Genomic DNA, 14,634 nt, shown 5'->3' on the forward strand with positions numbered 1-14,634 from the left:
TGGATCAAGCTCATGAAAATAATCCTGTAAATTTGTTAAACCTTTGTAAAATCATCATGAAAAAATTAAGAATATAATTAGATTTGAATAAATAGTAATGTGGTATGTAGATAAAAAAGAATATAAACGTTTGATAAACAAAAAAATGTGGATATATATTATACAGTATTGAATTGTATATGCATGGTATTTAATTTTAGTATTAATTTTTTTTTTTTGTAAAAAATTCTTGAAGTTGCTGGGATATAAAAGAAAAATAAAGGAACAGAATAACATCAGAGTGGAGCTTAAGAGTAAAAATAGGAAAGTCAAATGAAGAAATGTAATAAAACAAAGATAATTAGTATAGTGTCTATCAATTCGTAGCTTTAAAAAAATGCAATCAAGGCTAATAGAATCAAAGCAAACGAACCCTTAATGTGAGAAGCGCTGCCTTCAAATTGTGACACTGTTACTGGGTAAGAATGAGTTGGAATGGAGGAGCTAGATAATGTTGAGAATGAAACTTGTTCAACAATAGTTGGTAATGTTTCAGTTATAGTAGATGTTGGTTCTGGTTTAGAAATGGCATCTATTGAAGAAGGTAGATCAGGTTGGGCTGTAGTGTTTGTAAGTGATGCGATAGAAGTAACTATATTTGTATATGTTGATGTTCGTGGAATAACTTCGCAACTAGTTACGTCGTGAGTTATTGTATTAGTTGTATCGAAAGTAGTTGGAATAGTAGCAAGTATAGTTGTATACTGAGATGGATTATTTGGAAGTTGTTGAGTCGTTGAGATAATTAGTTCAGAGGTTATAGGAACAATAGTCTCAACAGTTTGGAATGTGGTTATAGTATTGGTACTATTGTAAATTATAGTAGAAAATTGTTTTTGAATCTCTGTGGTTGGAATAGTATTCGTAACAACTGTATTTATCGTAAAGGTAGAAGAAATAATATTGGTGGAAATTATTTCAGTGGTTTTAGAAATTGTATTTGTTATGTTATTTGATTCAATAATGAAAGTTGGAATTGTAGTAACTACTGTTTTTTCCAAAATTGAAATTTCCTCGGTTGTTGTTGTTGGTATAGCACAAGAGCCATCTGCTGTAATTGTAATTGTATTATTAATGTATTGAACATGATCAGACAAAGTAGTAGTCGAAATGATTGTTTTTGTTTCAATAATTGAGGAGTTGAGAGTAACAGTGACAGGTAGAACTGAAGAGTTGACTGTAATAATTTTAGTACTTGGTGCCAAGGTGGAGTTTACCGTGACTGTTTGAGTATTTGGATTGAATGTGGGGTTAACAGTGATGGTGACGGGTGGAACTGAAGATTTTACTGTAACTATCTTGGTAATAGAGGAATTCATTGTAACTGTTTCAATGATAGAAGAGTTTATTGTAACTGTTTCGATGATAGAGGAGTTTATTGTAACTGTTTGGGTACTTGGTTCAAGAGTAGAATTTATTGTGATAGTAACTGGAGGAACTGAAGAATTAACAGTTATTGTTTCAGTACTTGGTGTGAGAGTGGAATTCACGGTAACTGTTTCGGTTATTTGTGGCAAAGTAGAGTTTACAGTAACTGTTTCAGTGATTTGAGGTAAAGTAGAGTTAATAGTAACTATTTGAGTACTTGGAGGAAGTGTAGTATCGATTGTGATGGTGACAGGTGGTAAAGAGGAATTAACGGTGATTGTCTCATAAATAGAAGAGTTAACAGTAATTATCTGTGTACTTGGAGGGATAGTTGTTTTCAAAATAACTGTCTCTGTGTTTGGTAATAAAGTGGAGTTAACAGTAATTGTTATTGGCGGTAAAGTTGTTTCCAAAGTAACTGTTTCTGTTTTTGGGAGTAAAGTAGAATTGATTGTAACTGTCGTTGGAGGTATTGATGATAAAATAGTCATTGTTTTCGTTTCTTGAGATAAAGTTACATTTTTGGTAATTGTGGGTGCACTGAGGGTTACTGTGGATGTGCTAGGAATAACGGTAGTTGTAGAACCATGCTCTGTGATTGTAATTGTAGACCCATGCTCTGTAACTGTTGATGCACTAGGAGTAAATGTAGCAGTTAGAACACTTAGAGTTACTGTGGAAGCTGGCTTTGTAATAATGGTTGTAGAACCATGTTCTGTAACAGTTGATGCCCTCATAGTCACTGTAGAGGCTGGTTGTGTAACTGTAGTTGTAGAGCCATGTTCGGTAACTGTAGAAGCACTCAATGTAACTGTAGGCCCTTGTTCAGTAACAGTTGATGCACATAGAGTCACTGTAGATGCAGATTCTGTAACTGTAGTTGTAGAGCCATGTTCAGTAACTGTAGGTCCTTGTTCAGTGACTGTGGAAGCACTTAGAGTCACTGTAGATGCAGATTCTATAACTGTAGTTGTAGAGCCATGTTCAGTAACTGTGGAAGCACTTAATGTAACCGTAACTGTAGGTCCTTGTTCAGTAACAGTTGAAGCACTTTCTATAAATGTAAATGTAGAAGTGTTTCCAATTGTTTGAGTAGCACAGTTTGAATAAACAGTAGTAACAGTAGCGGTTTCTGTAACAAACTTTGTACATTGTATGATAGTACTTGTAGTTGTTTGTATGGGGGAAGAAGTGAATCGAGGTTCTTCATTAAGTATTGTTGTTGTAACACATGAAGGGCAGATATATGATGTAAACACTTGTTTTCTTGAAATAGTAGTAGTATCTAAGGCATTAGAAAATTGTAAGATTAAAAATGTGAAGAGTAATAATAATTTCATTTTAGGGTATATATTTGTCATCTTATAATATTGGATTGGTGTATTGTGATGAGTAACATGATTAAGGTTATGGAATGAAAGAGGTTGCCGTATTTATATAAATTGTGAAGTATCATTTGACTATGAGTCTCAAAGTTGGGGAAAATTAAAGATAAGTCTTTGAGGATGAGTGTTTGAGGATGAGTGTTTGAGGATGAGTGTTTGAGGATGGGTGTTAGGATGAGTGTATGGGGATGAGTGTATGGGGATGAGTGTTAGGGCGAGTATTTAAGGCAAAAAGATCTGTAGTTTCCTTGGGAATAGAAGTGTCAGACATGTTTGTGACATTTTTATTTTATAAAAAATGGTTTTAATATATTTAACTAATTGTTTTGTATTTTGAGGTTTAATTCTAGGTATATTTTTTTATATATGATGTAGTGACTAAATAGGTAAAATACATGCGAAACGAAATCGGATACGTAATGGAAAAGTAAGGAAATCAGGGATATGCCTAATATGGTAAATTACACACGTAATTTGAGCGAAAATTTCAAAATGGTGAGCAATTGCAAGAGTAGGTAAGAATAGGTTATGACAGAATAATAACGTTCAGTTATGAGGTATGTTTCAAAGATGTTATATATATATATATATATATATATATTACTATGTATAAATGATTGGAGTATGCCGTATATACGCCCAATTATGCAATAAATATTTTAAAGTTTTAAATTTTCTTTCAAATTAGTTTCTTCAATTGGAGAAGCTTCCAAAGGAGAAAATGAATTCTTCCGACGGGATTTGTAACTGTTATTATTATTATTATTGGGGTGATTAGCATTATAATTATGATCAATAATGTTTGTGTTTTGAATGCAGCCGTCTGACTGGATCGATCTTGGTGTGTTTGAATATGTAACATTTTTAGATAAATTACTACGATTTTTTCGTATAGAAGGGGTATTTTTCCAATTTGAATGAGTCAGAATAAAATGAGGATCCTTTGTAGGAGGTTTTTGTACTTTATACAATTGCCTTTTTATCATTAAATTTTCAACTTCTAAGCATTGGATTTGTTTCAATAATTTGATCATTAAGCATTCTTGTTCCATTTCCATTTGATTAATCAATGTTTCGCGGGACATGCGGGCTTGTAGCCCTAGGTTGGGGAGGCAATGAGGAAACTCTTGGTTGAGTATGTCTTGGAGATGGCCTTGGAGATGGCCTTGGAGATACCCTGGTGGCATCCTGCGTGTGATCCCATGAGGCAGCCCTAGGGTTGGACCTGGGCGACCCCTGGCGGCGAGGCGTAGGGGGTGGCCTGTCGCGATGCCGTGGCGCTGCTGCGGCCGTGTCTGTGGCAGGGTGGGAGAGCTGGTGTGCTGCGTACTGCTGTGGGTCATAAGGTGCGTGACGTGAGCACTCGGACGGATGGTGCGTCGAACTTGTAGAGTATGATATATCTTCACGAAGAGTTTCTGAGCTGGACAGACTATGAGTATCCTCGAAATCCTTATTCTTGGATTTGTCACTGGCCACGTGCTTACGGTTATGCTTGTGATTATTTCTGCGGTTGTGGGTGTGTTTCTGCTGTTTGAGTTCTTCCTCTCGTAACCTACGTTTGAAATACTTGTCGATCTGGCGTTCACGTTGCTCTCTACGAATCTCACGCTCTTCAGCACGTTCTTTTGCGTGTTTTTTTGGATATAGAAATAGCCGCCGGTGACTTTGGCACCTAGTAGTGCCGCCCAAAAGAACAGCATCGTGTGGTAGCTGGGTTTATATACTTCGTGGAGTGTGTCATGCAGGCCTTATTATATACGACGGAACGAAGGTGGCGTGGCTACAACTACTTACTCCGTGGCCGTTTGAGCTAGCAGCCGGCAAAACTCCGCCGGCCCCGGGAGTGCCTGTGGTATCACGTGTGAAGACTCATCTTTAGTCATGTGGGATGCATTTACCATGTGATCATGTAATGATAGTAGAGCAACGGCAAGGTCTTTGGAAGTGGGTCTTTCTGTAGCCGTAAGACGATTCATCTTAGATAATCTAATTGCAATTTCTTGTTGGTGATTATCTTGAAGATAAGGATTAGGTACAACACAAAGTGGTACTTGTGCACCAAATGCATCAAGGATAGAGCCAGTTCCAGCATGTGCAATTGCTACAACTGTATCTGCATTGGATAAAATTGTTGTAACTTGTGATGAATATGCGATGCCCACCAGATAAAGAGAGTTCCCGACGGTAGTGGTCACGTGCGCAGACGTGAGGGAAGGGCATCCAAGTTCACGACATTCGGAATTATCTTTCGCAGAGGTATACTGAGTGTCTTGGAAGACTTTTGAAACTGTATCCTTGAATTGAGTCTCTGAATAAAGTGCACCATGCTGTATTACAACTCGTTGGACTCCCCAAGTTTTATTGAGAATAGTTAGCACGTGATCTGTCAGTACAGAATCAATTAATTGAGGAAAAGGTGCAGTAGCACCACATGTAACAAACGCTGTTTTCATTATTTGGTTGATTTTAAAGAAATGTATAGCCTTGTTTCTCTTTTTTTTTATTATTATGCTTATCCTTTAAATATTATTATTACCAAACAGGTTTTTTTAATTATTATATATATTTTCCGAATAGATTTTCGTTCTCCGGGTAATGAATTTTTAAATCGGGTGGCAAAGGGAAATATATACTATAGATCTATAAGCTTATATTTGCAATTATATGTATATATATATTTTAGTAAAAAATATTTGGTAAGCATATTTATATGGCTCTGAAACAATTATTCCTACACAAGCACATATATATACACCATGGCCACAGCTATACAAATAAACCATCATGAAAGTGGTATCAAGCCATATTTTGAACAGAAAATTCAAGATATCGAACTTCAAATTAGAGCTAAAACTGAAAATCTACGTAGATTAGAAGCTCAAAGAAATCAACTTAATGATAAAGTGCGCTTCATTAGAGATGAATTACGTCTATTACAAGAGCCTGGTTCATATGTGGGAGAAATTATCAAGATCATCTCTGATAAGAGAGTTCTTGTCAAAATTCAACCGGAAGGTAAATATATTGTAGATGTTGCCAAGGATATTAATATTAAAGAATTGAAGCCCTCTCAAAGAGTTTGTTTGAAAAGTGATTCATATCTATTGCATAAAGTGTTGAAGAATAAATCAGATCCATTAGTCTCTTTGATGATGGTAGAAAAAGTTCCAGATTCCACTTACGATATGGTTGGTGGTCTTACAAAACAAATTAAAGAAATTAAAGAAGTTATTGAATTACCTGTAAAACATCCAGAATTGTTTGAAAGTTTAGGGATTGCGCAACCAAAGGGGGTCATTCTTTATGGTCCACCAGGTACTGGGAAAACTTTATTAGCAAGAGCTGTGGCTCATCATACTGATTGTAAATTTATAAGAGTCTCAGGTGCAGAATTAGTTCAAAAATATATTGGTGAGGGTTCTAGAATGGTTAGAGAATTATTCGTCATGGCAAGAGAGCATGCTCCTTCCATCATATTTATGGATGAAATAGATTCTATTGGTTCCAGTCGTGTAGAAGGTGGTTCCGGTGGTGGAGATTCAGAAGTACAAAGAACAATGTTGGAATTATTAAATCAATTGGACGGGTTTGAAACTTCCAAGAATATTAAAATTATCATGGCTACAAATCGATTGGATATTCTGGATCCAGCTCTTCTAAGACCTGGGAGAATCGATAGAAAGATTGAATTCCCTCCTCCTACCGTTGCTGCAAGAACAGAAATCTTACGTATTCATTCTAGAAAAATGAATTTGACAAGGGGTATCAATTTAAGAAAGATTGCAGAAAAGATGAACGGTTGTTCGGGAGCAGATGTAAAAGGTGTTTGTACTGAAGCTGGGATGTATGCTTTAAGAGAAAGAAGAATACATGTCACTCAAGAAGATTTCGAATTAGCCGTAGCTAAGGTAATGAATAAAAATCAAGAAACTGCTATTTCGGTGGCTAAATTATTTAAATAGTTTCAAAATAGAGCAAATAAGACAGCCAACAAGAATGTCTCGATTTGTAATTTACATTCTATAACATTTATAACGTGTGTGTATGTTTTTCTTTTTTTTTCTTTTTTTGGTTTTATAATTAATATTGCTTTGTAACATCATTTTGTGACATTTACTGAATTTGTGACATCAATTTTCCGTTTTTAAAATTTTTTTTTTTTAAAGAAAAATTTGTGATGAAGGCATCGCGAAATGTAGACGAAAATGAAAATTTTTTTTCACAAAATCATCATTTCAAATTAAATTTTATTATTTTCACTTAATCGAAATTCAATCCATCTTCATCGATCTATATTCAGTTTACAATCTAAACAGGTAAAAAAATTTTTTGATGGTCATTGAACTAAGTTAGTATTTTTTTATTTTATTTTGCTTTGAACTATTCACAATTTTTCTTCAAATCTTGAATATTTTCAGTTTTTTTTTAAAAAATTATTAACTTCCTTCAATCTTTATTATTTACATCTGGCATTTTAGGAACTCACTTGACATTCCAAGATCTCTCTCAATTGACATCCTAATATCTCTCCATCAAAATGGATACAACAACCACTGCTGATGATACTAATATCTCTCAAGCTGAAAAGACTAGAAGAGACTTTATAGAACAAAGTAAATTAAGAAAAGCTGCCATTGAACAAAGAAAATTAAAGGAAAAAGCTGAAGAAGATGCTAAGAAGGTTCAAGAGCTAGAAAAGGAAAAAGAAGTCCAAAAAGCTAATGACATTGAAAAGGAAAAGGAAGCTGCTGCTGCAGATTTATCTTCATTATCATTAGAAGAATTATTGCCAAAATTAAACCAACAAATGTCTATTATGGAAAAGATAAAGTTGAAAAAATTGATTAAACAAAAGGAAACTGAATTATTAACTAAAAATGATCAAGCTTCGTCAAAAGATGCAGCTCCTCAAGAAAATCCTAAAACTGCTCCAGGAAATGAATCTACTTCTCAGGAAAATCAAGTAGCTTCTCCAGAAGAGGCTGTTGCTTCTACTGATGATATTCCATCTGCTGCTGATGATCCTTCTACATCCGATGATACTAGTTCTATTGATAAAAAGCAAGAACCTTTAGATGATGGTTCTATTACTTATACCACTCTATTAAAATTCTTAGAAAATGCAAAACCAATTGATGATATTTTCAATTTTGCTTATCCACAAGGTATTGAAAATCCAGATGTTAGATATAAAAAAGATCATATCAAATATACTTATGGTCCTGCTTTTCTTTTACAATTTAAGGATAAAGTGAATGTTACATTAGATAATGAATGGGCAAGTGAAAATACTGCAAAGATTGTTATTCCAGCAGGTTTAAATAAGCAAAATAGATCAAGAGATAATAGTAATAGATTTGGTGCCAATTCTCGTAATAATAGCACTTCTGATTTTAGAAGATCTGGTTCTATGAGAAGTATGGATGGTAGGAATAGTTCCAAAAGAAGATCAAAGAGGGGTGGAGATGATAGAAGATCCAATAGATCTTATACTTCAAGAAGAGATCGTGAAAGGGAAAACGAAGAAAAAACTGCTGATGAAACTTCAGCTGTTGAGGTGGCTCCTCTAGTTCCTTCAGCTAATAGATGGGTTCCGAAATCTAGAATGAAGCAAACAGAAAAGAATATGGCTCCAGATGGTGTTACTGAATTATTAACCACTGAAGAAGCAGAAAGAAATACAAAATCTTTGTTAAATAAATTAACTTTAGAAAAATTTGACCCAATTTCCGCCAAATTATTAGCTATTGCAAATCAATCACAATGGGAAGAAAATGGTGAAACTTTACAATTAGTCATTGAACAAGTTTTCCGTAAAGCGTGTGATGAACCTCATTGGTCTTCCATGTATGCACAATTATGTGGTAAAATCGTAAAAGAATTGAATACAGAGATTAAAGATACCTCTAATGAAGGTAAAACTGGTCCAAAATTAGTTTTACACTATTTAGTTGTTAGATGTCATACTGAATTTGAAAAAGGTTGGGCTGATAAATTACCTACAAAGGAAGATGGTTCTCCATTGGAACCTGAAATGATGTCCGATGAATATTATCAAATTGCAGCCGCAAAGAGAAGAGGTTTAGGTTTGGTACGTTTTATTGGTTTCTTATATTGTTTAAATTTATTAACAGGTAAAATGATGTTTGAATGTTTCCGTAGATTAATGAAAGATTTAAATAATAATCCATCTGATGAAACTTTAGAATCTGTGGTAGAATTATTGAATACTGTAGGCTCTCAATTTGAATCTGATAGATTCACTGCTGGCCAAGTCTCCTTAGACGGATCTGCTTTATTCGATAGTTTATTTGCGTTATTACAAAATATCATTGATGGAAATAAAACTTCTTCAAGAATTAGTTTCAAATTATTGGATGTTATAGAATTAAGAGATGTTAAACATTGGAACAACGATAAGAAAGATGAAGGTCCAAAGACTATTCAACAAATTCATGAAGAAGAAGAAAGAAGACGTCAATTGAAAGCTTCTGCATCTAGTTCAAGACAAAGTTCCAGGAGAGGTCATAATAATAGCACTAGAAATTCTTCTAGAAGAGAGCCTGTCAAAGTCTCTCATGATGATTTCATAACAACAAGATCAGGCTCTTCTAGACGCTCTCAAAGACCACAACCAGTCCAAAAAGAAGAATTAAGGCCTACTATGTCTTCTTCAAATATGTTTAGTGCATTAATGGATAATAATGACGATGAATAAATGGCTTCATAAGAGACTAGGAATACTGAAAAGAATTCAAGTTTATATATTAATAGTATTTCGTATGCATCATTTATATTAATCCTTATTTTGTTTTTATTTGCTTTCCCAATAGATAAAAAAAGAAATAAAAAAATAAAGCACTCTTTCATACCATAACTATTTGATTTTATTTCAACCATTATTCTTTTTTCATTCATCTTTATTTTGTTTCATTAATAGAATCCTTAACTGGAAACATATCCACCACTTCGACTTCTTCTTCAACATACAATGTACCATTCACATTTTTTTGTATTTATTAATATAAATATATAGTATCTTTTTATTTTCTGTATGTTATTTATCTCACTATATTGTAAATTTACCATTATTTTAAATACTAAATTAATTATATTACTGAGCTTAACGGTAAAAAGTACAAATTTATAAATTTCTATATTTTAAAACTATGCTAAAGTGAAAATATCGTTTAAACTATATTAGCCGTGTCTTGCTTTAAAAGTTTCTCCTCTAAAGCCCTTCGTTGTCTTTCCAAGCCTTCTTTTCTCTTTCTAATTCTTCTATCCTCTTTAGTCTCTACCTCTTTCTTTTGAGTTGTAGCAACATTCTGTATTGGATGATTAATAATCTCATTTTCAATTTTATTGTATAAATATTGGATTTTCTTAGCATTATCCTCAAACTTTACAAAGGTCAATTGATCTAATAATTCAATATAGGTCAACGGAACAAGTAAATTGTAGGCATCTGTGGTTTCGTCAACATAACCAATAGGAACATCTAATTTGATATTAATTCTAATTGCAACGATAAAATTAGATCCAATTCCACTTTCGCGGAACCCACAACTCATTGCAACATTATATAAAGCAGATGCACTTTCCAAATCCCTACATTTCACATGCAAAATGAAAGGTTCGTATTTATATAATATTAACCTGGTTGAACCATCACTCCCAGGAGTTGAATTTGGAGTTAAAATTGGCTGGAAATAAGTATTTTTGTTCTCCAGATTATTTAGCCATCCTAGCACTTCATCTTGATTATGTGTGACAAATAGCCATTTACCACCATCACCTTTCCCACCAACTTTAACTGTTTTATTATGAACTTTATTACCTTCTACAAATACACTTAAACGCCCTGAGCATGAGGATGTAGTAACCATATCTCTATGAGAATTAATTAGCTTCATAATAGGTAGACATAATTCATCTATAGTTCCTTTTGGTGATAAATCCAAATCAGTTGAATTAATTTCTTCTAAAATTGCATTTTTCTTCTGATCAAAGGCATTCTGACCCATTATTTATCATTAATACAATACAGAATTTGTCTAGAGCTCAAGGTGGCAATTTTAATGAGAAAAACTTGAGAATAGTAAATTGTTTTATTGATATAAATTTAATATGCTAAGCACCAAATTTTTAAAATATTCATATTCGATGACTGCTGAAAAATGTCCGAAGCCAAAAAAAAAATTAAATTAAGGCTATAAATTGTAACCTTGGAAAAAGTTCCACTAATAAATATTAATGGAAGTTAAAATATTCTACAAGATAACCATCTAACACCAAACTGCATTTTTATCTTAGATATGGAGGGTCATGTTTCACATATTGTTAACAATGTCAAAACCAACGCATTAGAATCAGACTCAAAAGCTATGATTCTATTAATGGGTCTTAGAAGGTATGAATCTCTTAAATAGAATGCTTATTGTTTAAAATAGAAAGCAATTAATTTACTAACTAAAATGTAAAAATTTCATTTTGTTTTTGTTTTTTTATCTTCAGAGGTGGTAAATCTTCAATTTGCAAAGTAGTATTTCATAATATGCAACCCTTAGATACATTATACTTGGAATCAACATCTAACCCAACGGTTGAGCACTACTCTACTTTAATTGATCTAGCAGTGATGGAATTGCCAGGCCAGCTAAATTATTTTGAGCCAAGTTATGACTCTGAACATTTGTTTAAAAGTGTGGGTGCACTGGTATATGTTATTGATGCTCAAGACGAATATATGAGTGCTATTGCAAATTTGGCAGTAATTATGGAATACGCATATAAAGTGAACCCATCAATAAATATTGAAGTTTTGATACATAAAGTTGATGGGTTAAGTGAAGAATTCAAAATAGATGCACAACGTGATATCATGCAGAGAACCGGAGAAGAGTTATTAGAGCTAGGGATGGATGGTGTTCAAGTTTCGTTTTACTTAACATCCATTTTTGACCATTCAATATATGAAGCATTTTCAAGAATTGTCCAAAAATTAATACCTGAACTATCTTTTTTGGAAAATATGTTGGACAATTTAACTGAACACTCTAAAATTGAGAAGGCATTCTTGTTCGATATTAATTCTAAAATTTATGTTTCAACAGATTCAAATCCTGTCGATATTCAAACATACGAATTATGCGCTGAGTTTGTTGATTTAACCATTGATTTGTACGATTTGTATAAGATACCCAAGAATTTAAATGCAACATCAGACATGTCCATTACAGATAGTAAACTAAAAGAACAGCGATCAGCAGTGGAATCTTCAGAGCTTAAAAATATTTCTCAACTAGAAAACGGTGTGATAATATATTTCAGAGAAATGATTAGGGGACTGGCTCTAGTTGCGTTAATAAGATCCAACGGTACAGATATGGAAAGTTGTATAACGGTGGCAGACTACAATGTAGATATATATAAGCAAGGCCTTAAGGAAATTTGGGCCAAATCTAAAGTACCCCCAATAGCTTCTCATATCTCAGTGAAACAGAATATAGAATAGAATTAATTGAGTAAAAAATTTTAATTTTTTTTTAATAGATAACTCATATTTCATTGTAAGTGAATAAAGATGTAATATGGTTTTATTCATCAGGATTAAAAATGTCGTAGATATAAAGAATTTGAAATGGAGTTTCAGGTATATTGTTATCCAAAATATATTATATATGTTTTAAAGTGGGGAAAAAATATAATGTTATAGACATAGTAATTTGTGTTTTGAAATTAATCGGCTCTGCTTTTGGTAATTATTTGGATAGAAAACGTTCCTGTCAAGATATTGTATGTGTCATTTTTTTTTGGCAGTAATAATTTGAATATTCATTTAAAGCACAATATATAACGTTGATAAAATAGAATTTTTTTGATAATAATTGTTCTTCCAAAAGGGAGCTAATATATACTGGATGTCGAATATTGATTTATATGAAAATATAATTTATAATAAATAGTTTAATGATTTTCTTTATCTTTCTTTTTAAATAAAAAACATTGAACCTTTAATATCTAATTTCACTGTTAGTTCTAACGGGTTAATCTACAATTTTGTATTTAAGACACGTAAAGGAAATACTTTTCACACAAGTAAAATAATAGATAAGTAACAATTATTTGCTTGTTACTTTGTTTAAAGCCCATAGATTATTTAGTATAAAATTGATACTATTATGTAGAAATTACAAAATTAGAAAGACAGTTTACATTAAAGAATAAACAGTTTATATTTAGAAAATACTATCATTATTTGTATTCATTGTTATATTACTTTTCCACCATTTCCATAAATTTAATATCCTGGTAAAAAAATTTATTAATGAATAATCTTCTTCTAATAGTTGGAGGTTATAAATTGTCTTTAGTGCTTAATTTACTATTTTTAAGGTTAAAGTTGATAATTTAGCCATGCAGTTAGATTTTTCAAAAAATACAACAAATATCTGTACTTATAAATCTAACAGTATATGGAATACTTTAAGACACTAAGTATACTGAGTTTTGAGATCACCAGGAATTGTGTATAAAGATTTTAATGATGTAAATTGTATTAGCCTTTTGAAAGATTTTATAGAAATTTAAATTATTTTCTAATGAATGTTCTTTAGATAATAGTCTAAAATAAGCTTTATTAATAAATGTGCTTAACTCCTCAAAAAATATTACCCTTAACTTAATAAATAACTTAAGCATGAAAAACTGAATGAAGCAAATAAAAATGTACGTCAATAGTTAATAAGTAAAGTGAAAATATTATTTTTTTTCAGCAAGGTAGACTGAAGACTACCATTATAGTATTAACGGGAGTATTGGAAATTCTATGTTCACTTATATCATCTTTGAGCTATTACGAGAACAAACAACTAAAACAGTTAGGGAGGTTGGCCGAGTGGTTTAAGGCGTCAGATTTAGGTAGACCCTAAAACTTAAATTCTCTGATATCTTCGGATGCAAGGGTTCGAATCCCTTATCTCTCATTTTTTGGAAAATATCTCTTTTAAATCCGGGTAACACTTATCAAATTAGATGAAAATGTTTTCTATATTTTTTATATTTTGTTTATAATAGAAGTATATGACATTGTTATTAACCTTAAGCAAGATTCTTCAAAAACAGTTGCTTAATCTAAAATTATAAACAAATATAAAAAACATAAAACCCTCAAAATTTTTTTCACGTCCAAATAATCTCTAAATTGTATGTTTTTGTCAGAGCAGTGGCATTATGTGTCATAGTCGTAGTTTTGTGTTACTATTTAATAAAGCTTGAATTTAGTTGTAATTGTGGCTTTATACAACAACTAATAACAACTTAATATAATAAATAATCCAACATGCATTAAGCATACGTGGCCTTACTACTAAAAACACCCAGGTGGTAATATTAAGAGGGCGTTAGGATGTGATAGATTCCATTTTAGTATCAGACCAGCAATTCGTTGATGGTGGATCTGTCCATTTTTTGGAGTATAAATTACCACGAAAATATCCCAAAAGTTTATAACTGTTTCATTGTATATCCTGTATATATTATATATTCCCTTTCGAAAGAAGCAAGGAGATTTTTTTATAATAATAATATAATAATTATTCAAACAGATTACTTAACTAAGAATTTAAACTATGAGCAACAATATTTTGAACAGTTCGACCGCTGGTCATTTTTATATTACAGTTATATTATGACGAAATTAATATTAAATTACCTAATTAAATTAATTTTTAAGAATTTATTATGTGGTGTATACTTTGCAATATTAATAAAGCGATTAAAAATAATTAAGCCGCCAGTCACGTGACACCCCAAAACTTGTACAAAAATAAAACTG

At 32.1% G+C, this 14,634-nt stretch overlaps 7 protein-coding genes and 1 non-coding gene across 8 annotated transcripts; 4 read left to right on the plus strand and 4 right to left on the minus strand.

Moving 5' to 3' along the window:
- Nucleotides 1-368: 368 nt before the first annotated feature.
- Nucleotides 369-2,768, minus strand: TBLA0B09850 (beta strand repeat-containing protein; the record flags this gene model as incomplete). The annotated part of the gene is made up of 1 exon (XM_004179274.1): nucleotides 369-2,768. The coding sequence occupies one exon, from the start codon at nucleotides 2,766-2,768 to the stop codon at nucleotides 369-371; it is 2,400 nt and encodes a 799-aa protein (XP_004179322.1).
- A 683-nt stretch (nucleotides 2,769-3,451) lies between these two features.
- On the minus strand, nucleotides 3,452-4,495 carry RTS3 (Rts3p; the record flags this gene model as incomplete). The annotated part of the gene is made up of 1 exon (XM_004179275.1): nucleotides 3,452-4,495. One exon carries the CDS (start codon nucleotides 4,493-4,495, stop codon nucleotides 3,452-3,454), a length of 1,044 nt encoding a protein of 347 aa, XP_004179323.1.
- Nucleotides 4,496-4,585: 90 nt separating this feature from the next.
- ALG13 (N-acetylglucosaminyldiphosphodolichol N-acetylglucosaminyltransferase catalytic subunit ALG13) lies at nucleotides 4,586-5,248 on the minus strand (the record flags this gene model as incomplete). Its single annotated transcript, XM_004179276.1, has 1 exon — nucleotides 4,586-5,248. The coding sequence occupies one exon, from the start codon at nucleotides 5,246-5,248 to the stop codon at nucleotides 4,586-4,588; it is 663 nt and encodes a 220-aa protein (XP_004179324.1).
- A 303-nt stretch (nucleotides 5,249-5,551) lies between these two features.
- Nucleotides 5,552-6,757, plus strand: RPT6 (proteasome regulatory particle base subunit RPT6; the record flags this gene model as incomplete). The annotated part of the gene is made up of 1 exon (XM_004179277.1): nucleotides 5,552-6,757. The coding sequence occupies one exon, from the start codon at nucleotides 5,552-5,554 to the stop codon at nucleotides 6,755-6,757; it is 1,206 nt and encodes a 401-aa protein (XP_004179325.1).
- A 575-nt stretch (nucleotides 6,758-7,332) lies between these two features.
- TBLA0B09890 (uncharacterized protein) lies at nucleotides 7,333-9,513 on the plus strand (the record flags this gene model as incomplete). The annotated part of the gene is made up of 1 exon (XM_004179278.1): nucleotides 7,333-9,513. One exon carries the CDS (start codon nucleotides 7,333-7,335, stop codon nucleotides 9,511-9,513), a length of 2,181 nt encoding a protein of 726 aa, XP_004179326.1.
- A 472-nt stretch (nucleotides 9,514-9,985) lies between these two features.
- TYW3 (tRNA methyltransferase TYW3) lies at nucleotides 9,986-10,822 on the minus strand (the record flags this gene model as incomplete). The annotated part of the gene is made up of 1 exon (XM_004179279.1): nucleotides 9,986-10,822. One exon carries the CDS (start codon nucleotides 10,820-10,822, stop codon nucleotides 9,986-9,988), a length of 837 nt encoding a protein of 278 aa, XP_004179327.1.
- A 291-nt stretch (nucleotides 10,823-11,113) lies between these two features.
- Nucleotides 11,114-12,312, plus strand: GTR2 (Gtr2p; the record flags this gene model as incomplete). The annotated part of the gene is made up of 2 exons (XM_004179280.1): nucleotides 11,114-11,208; nucleotides 11,313-12,312. The coding sequence occupies 2 exons, from the start codon at nucleotides 11,114-11,116 to the stop codon at nucleotides 12,310-12,312; spliced, it is 1,095 nt and encodes a 364-aa protein (XP_004179328.1).
- A 1,369-nt stretch (nucleotides 12,313-13,681) lies between these two features.
- TBLA0Btrna20L lies at nucleotides 13,682-13,783 on the plus strand. Its single transcript is given in 2 exon segments — nucleotides 13,682-13,720; nucleotides 13,739-13,783. It is a non-coding gene; the product is annotated as a tRNA-Leu (tRNA).
- Nucleotides 13,784-14,634: the final 851 nt, after the last annotated feature.

The sequence above is a fragment of the Henningerozyma blattae genome, chromosome 2, assembly GCF_000315915.1.
Source record: "Henningerozyma blattae CBS 6284 chromosome 2, complete genome".
In the NCBI taxonomy this organism is placed as follows: Eukaryota; Fungi; Ascomycota; class Saccharomycetes; order Saccharomycetales; family Saccharomycetaceae; genus Henningerozyma; species Henningerozyma blattae.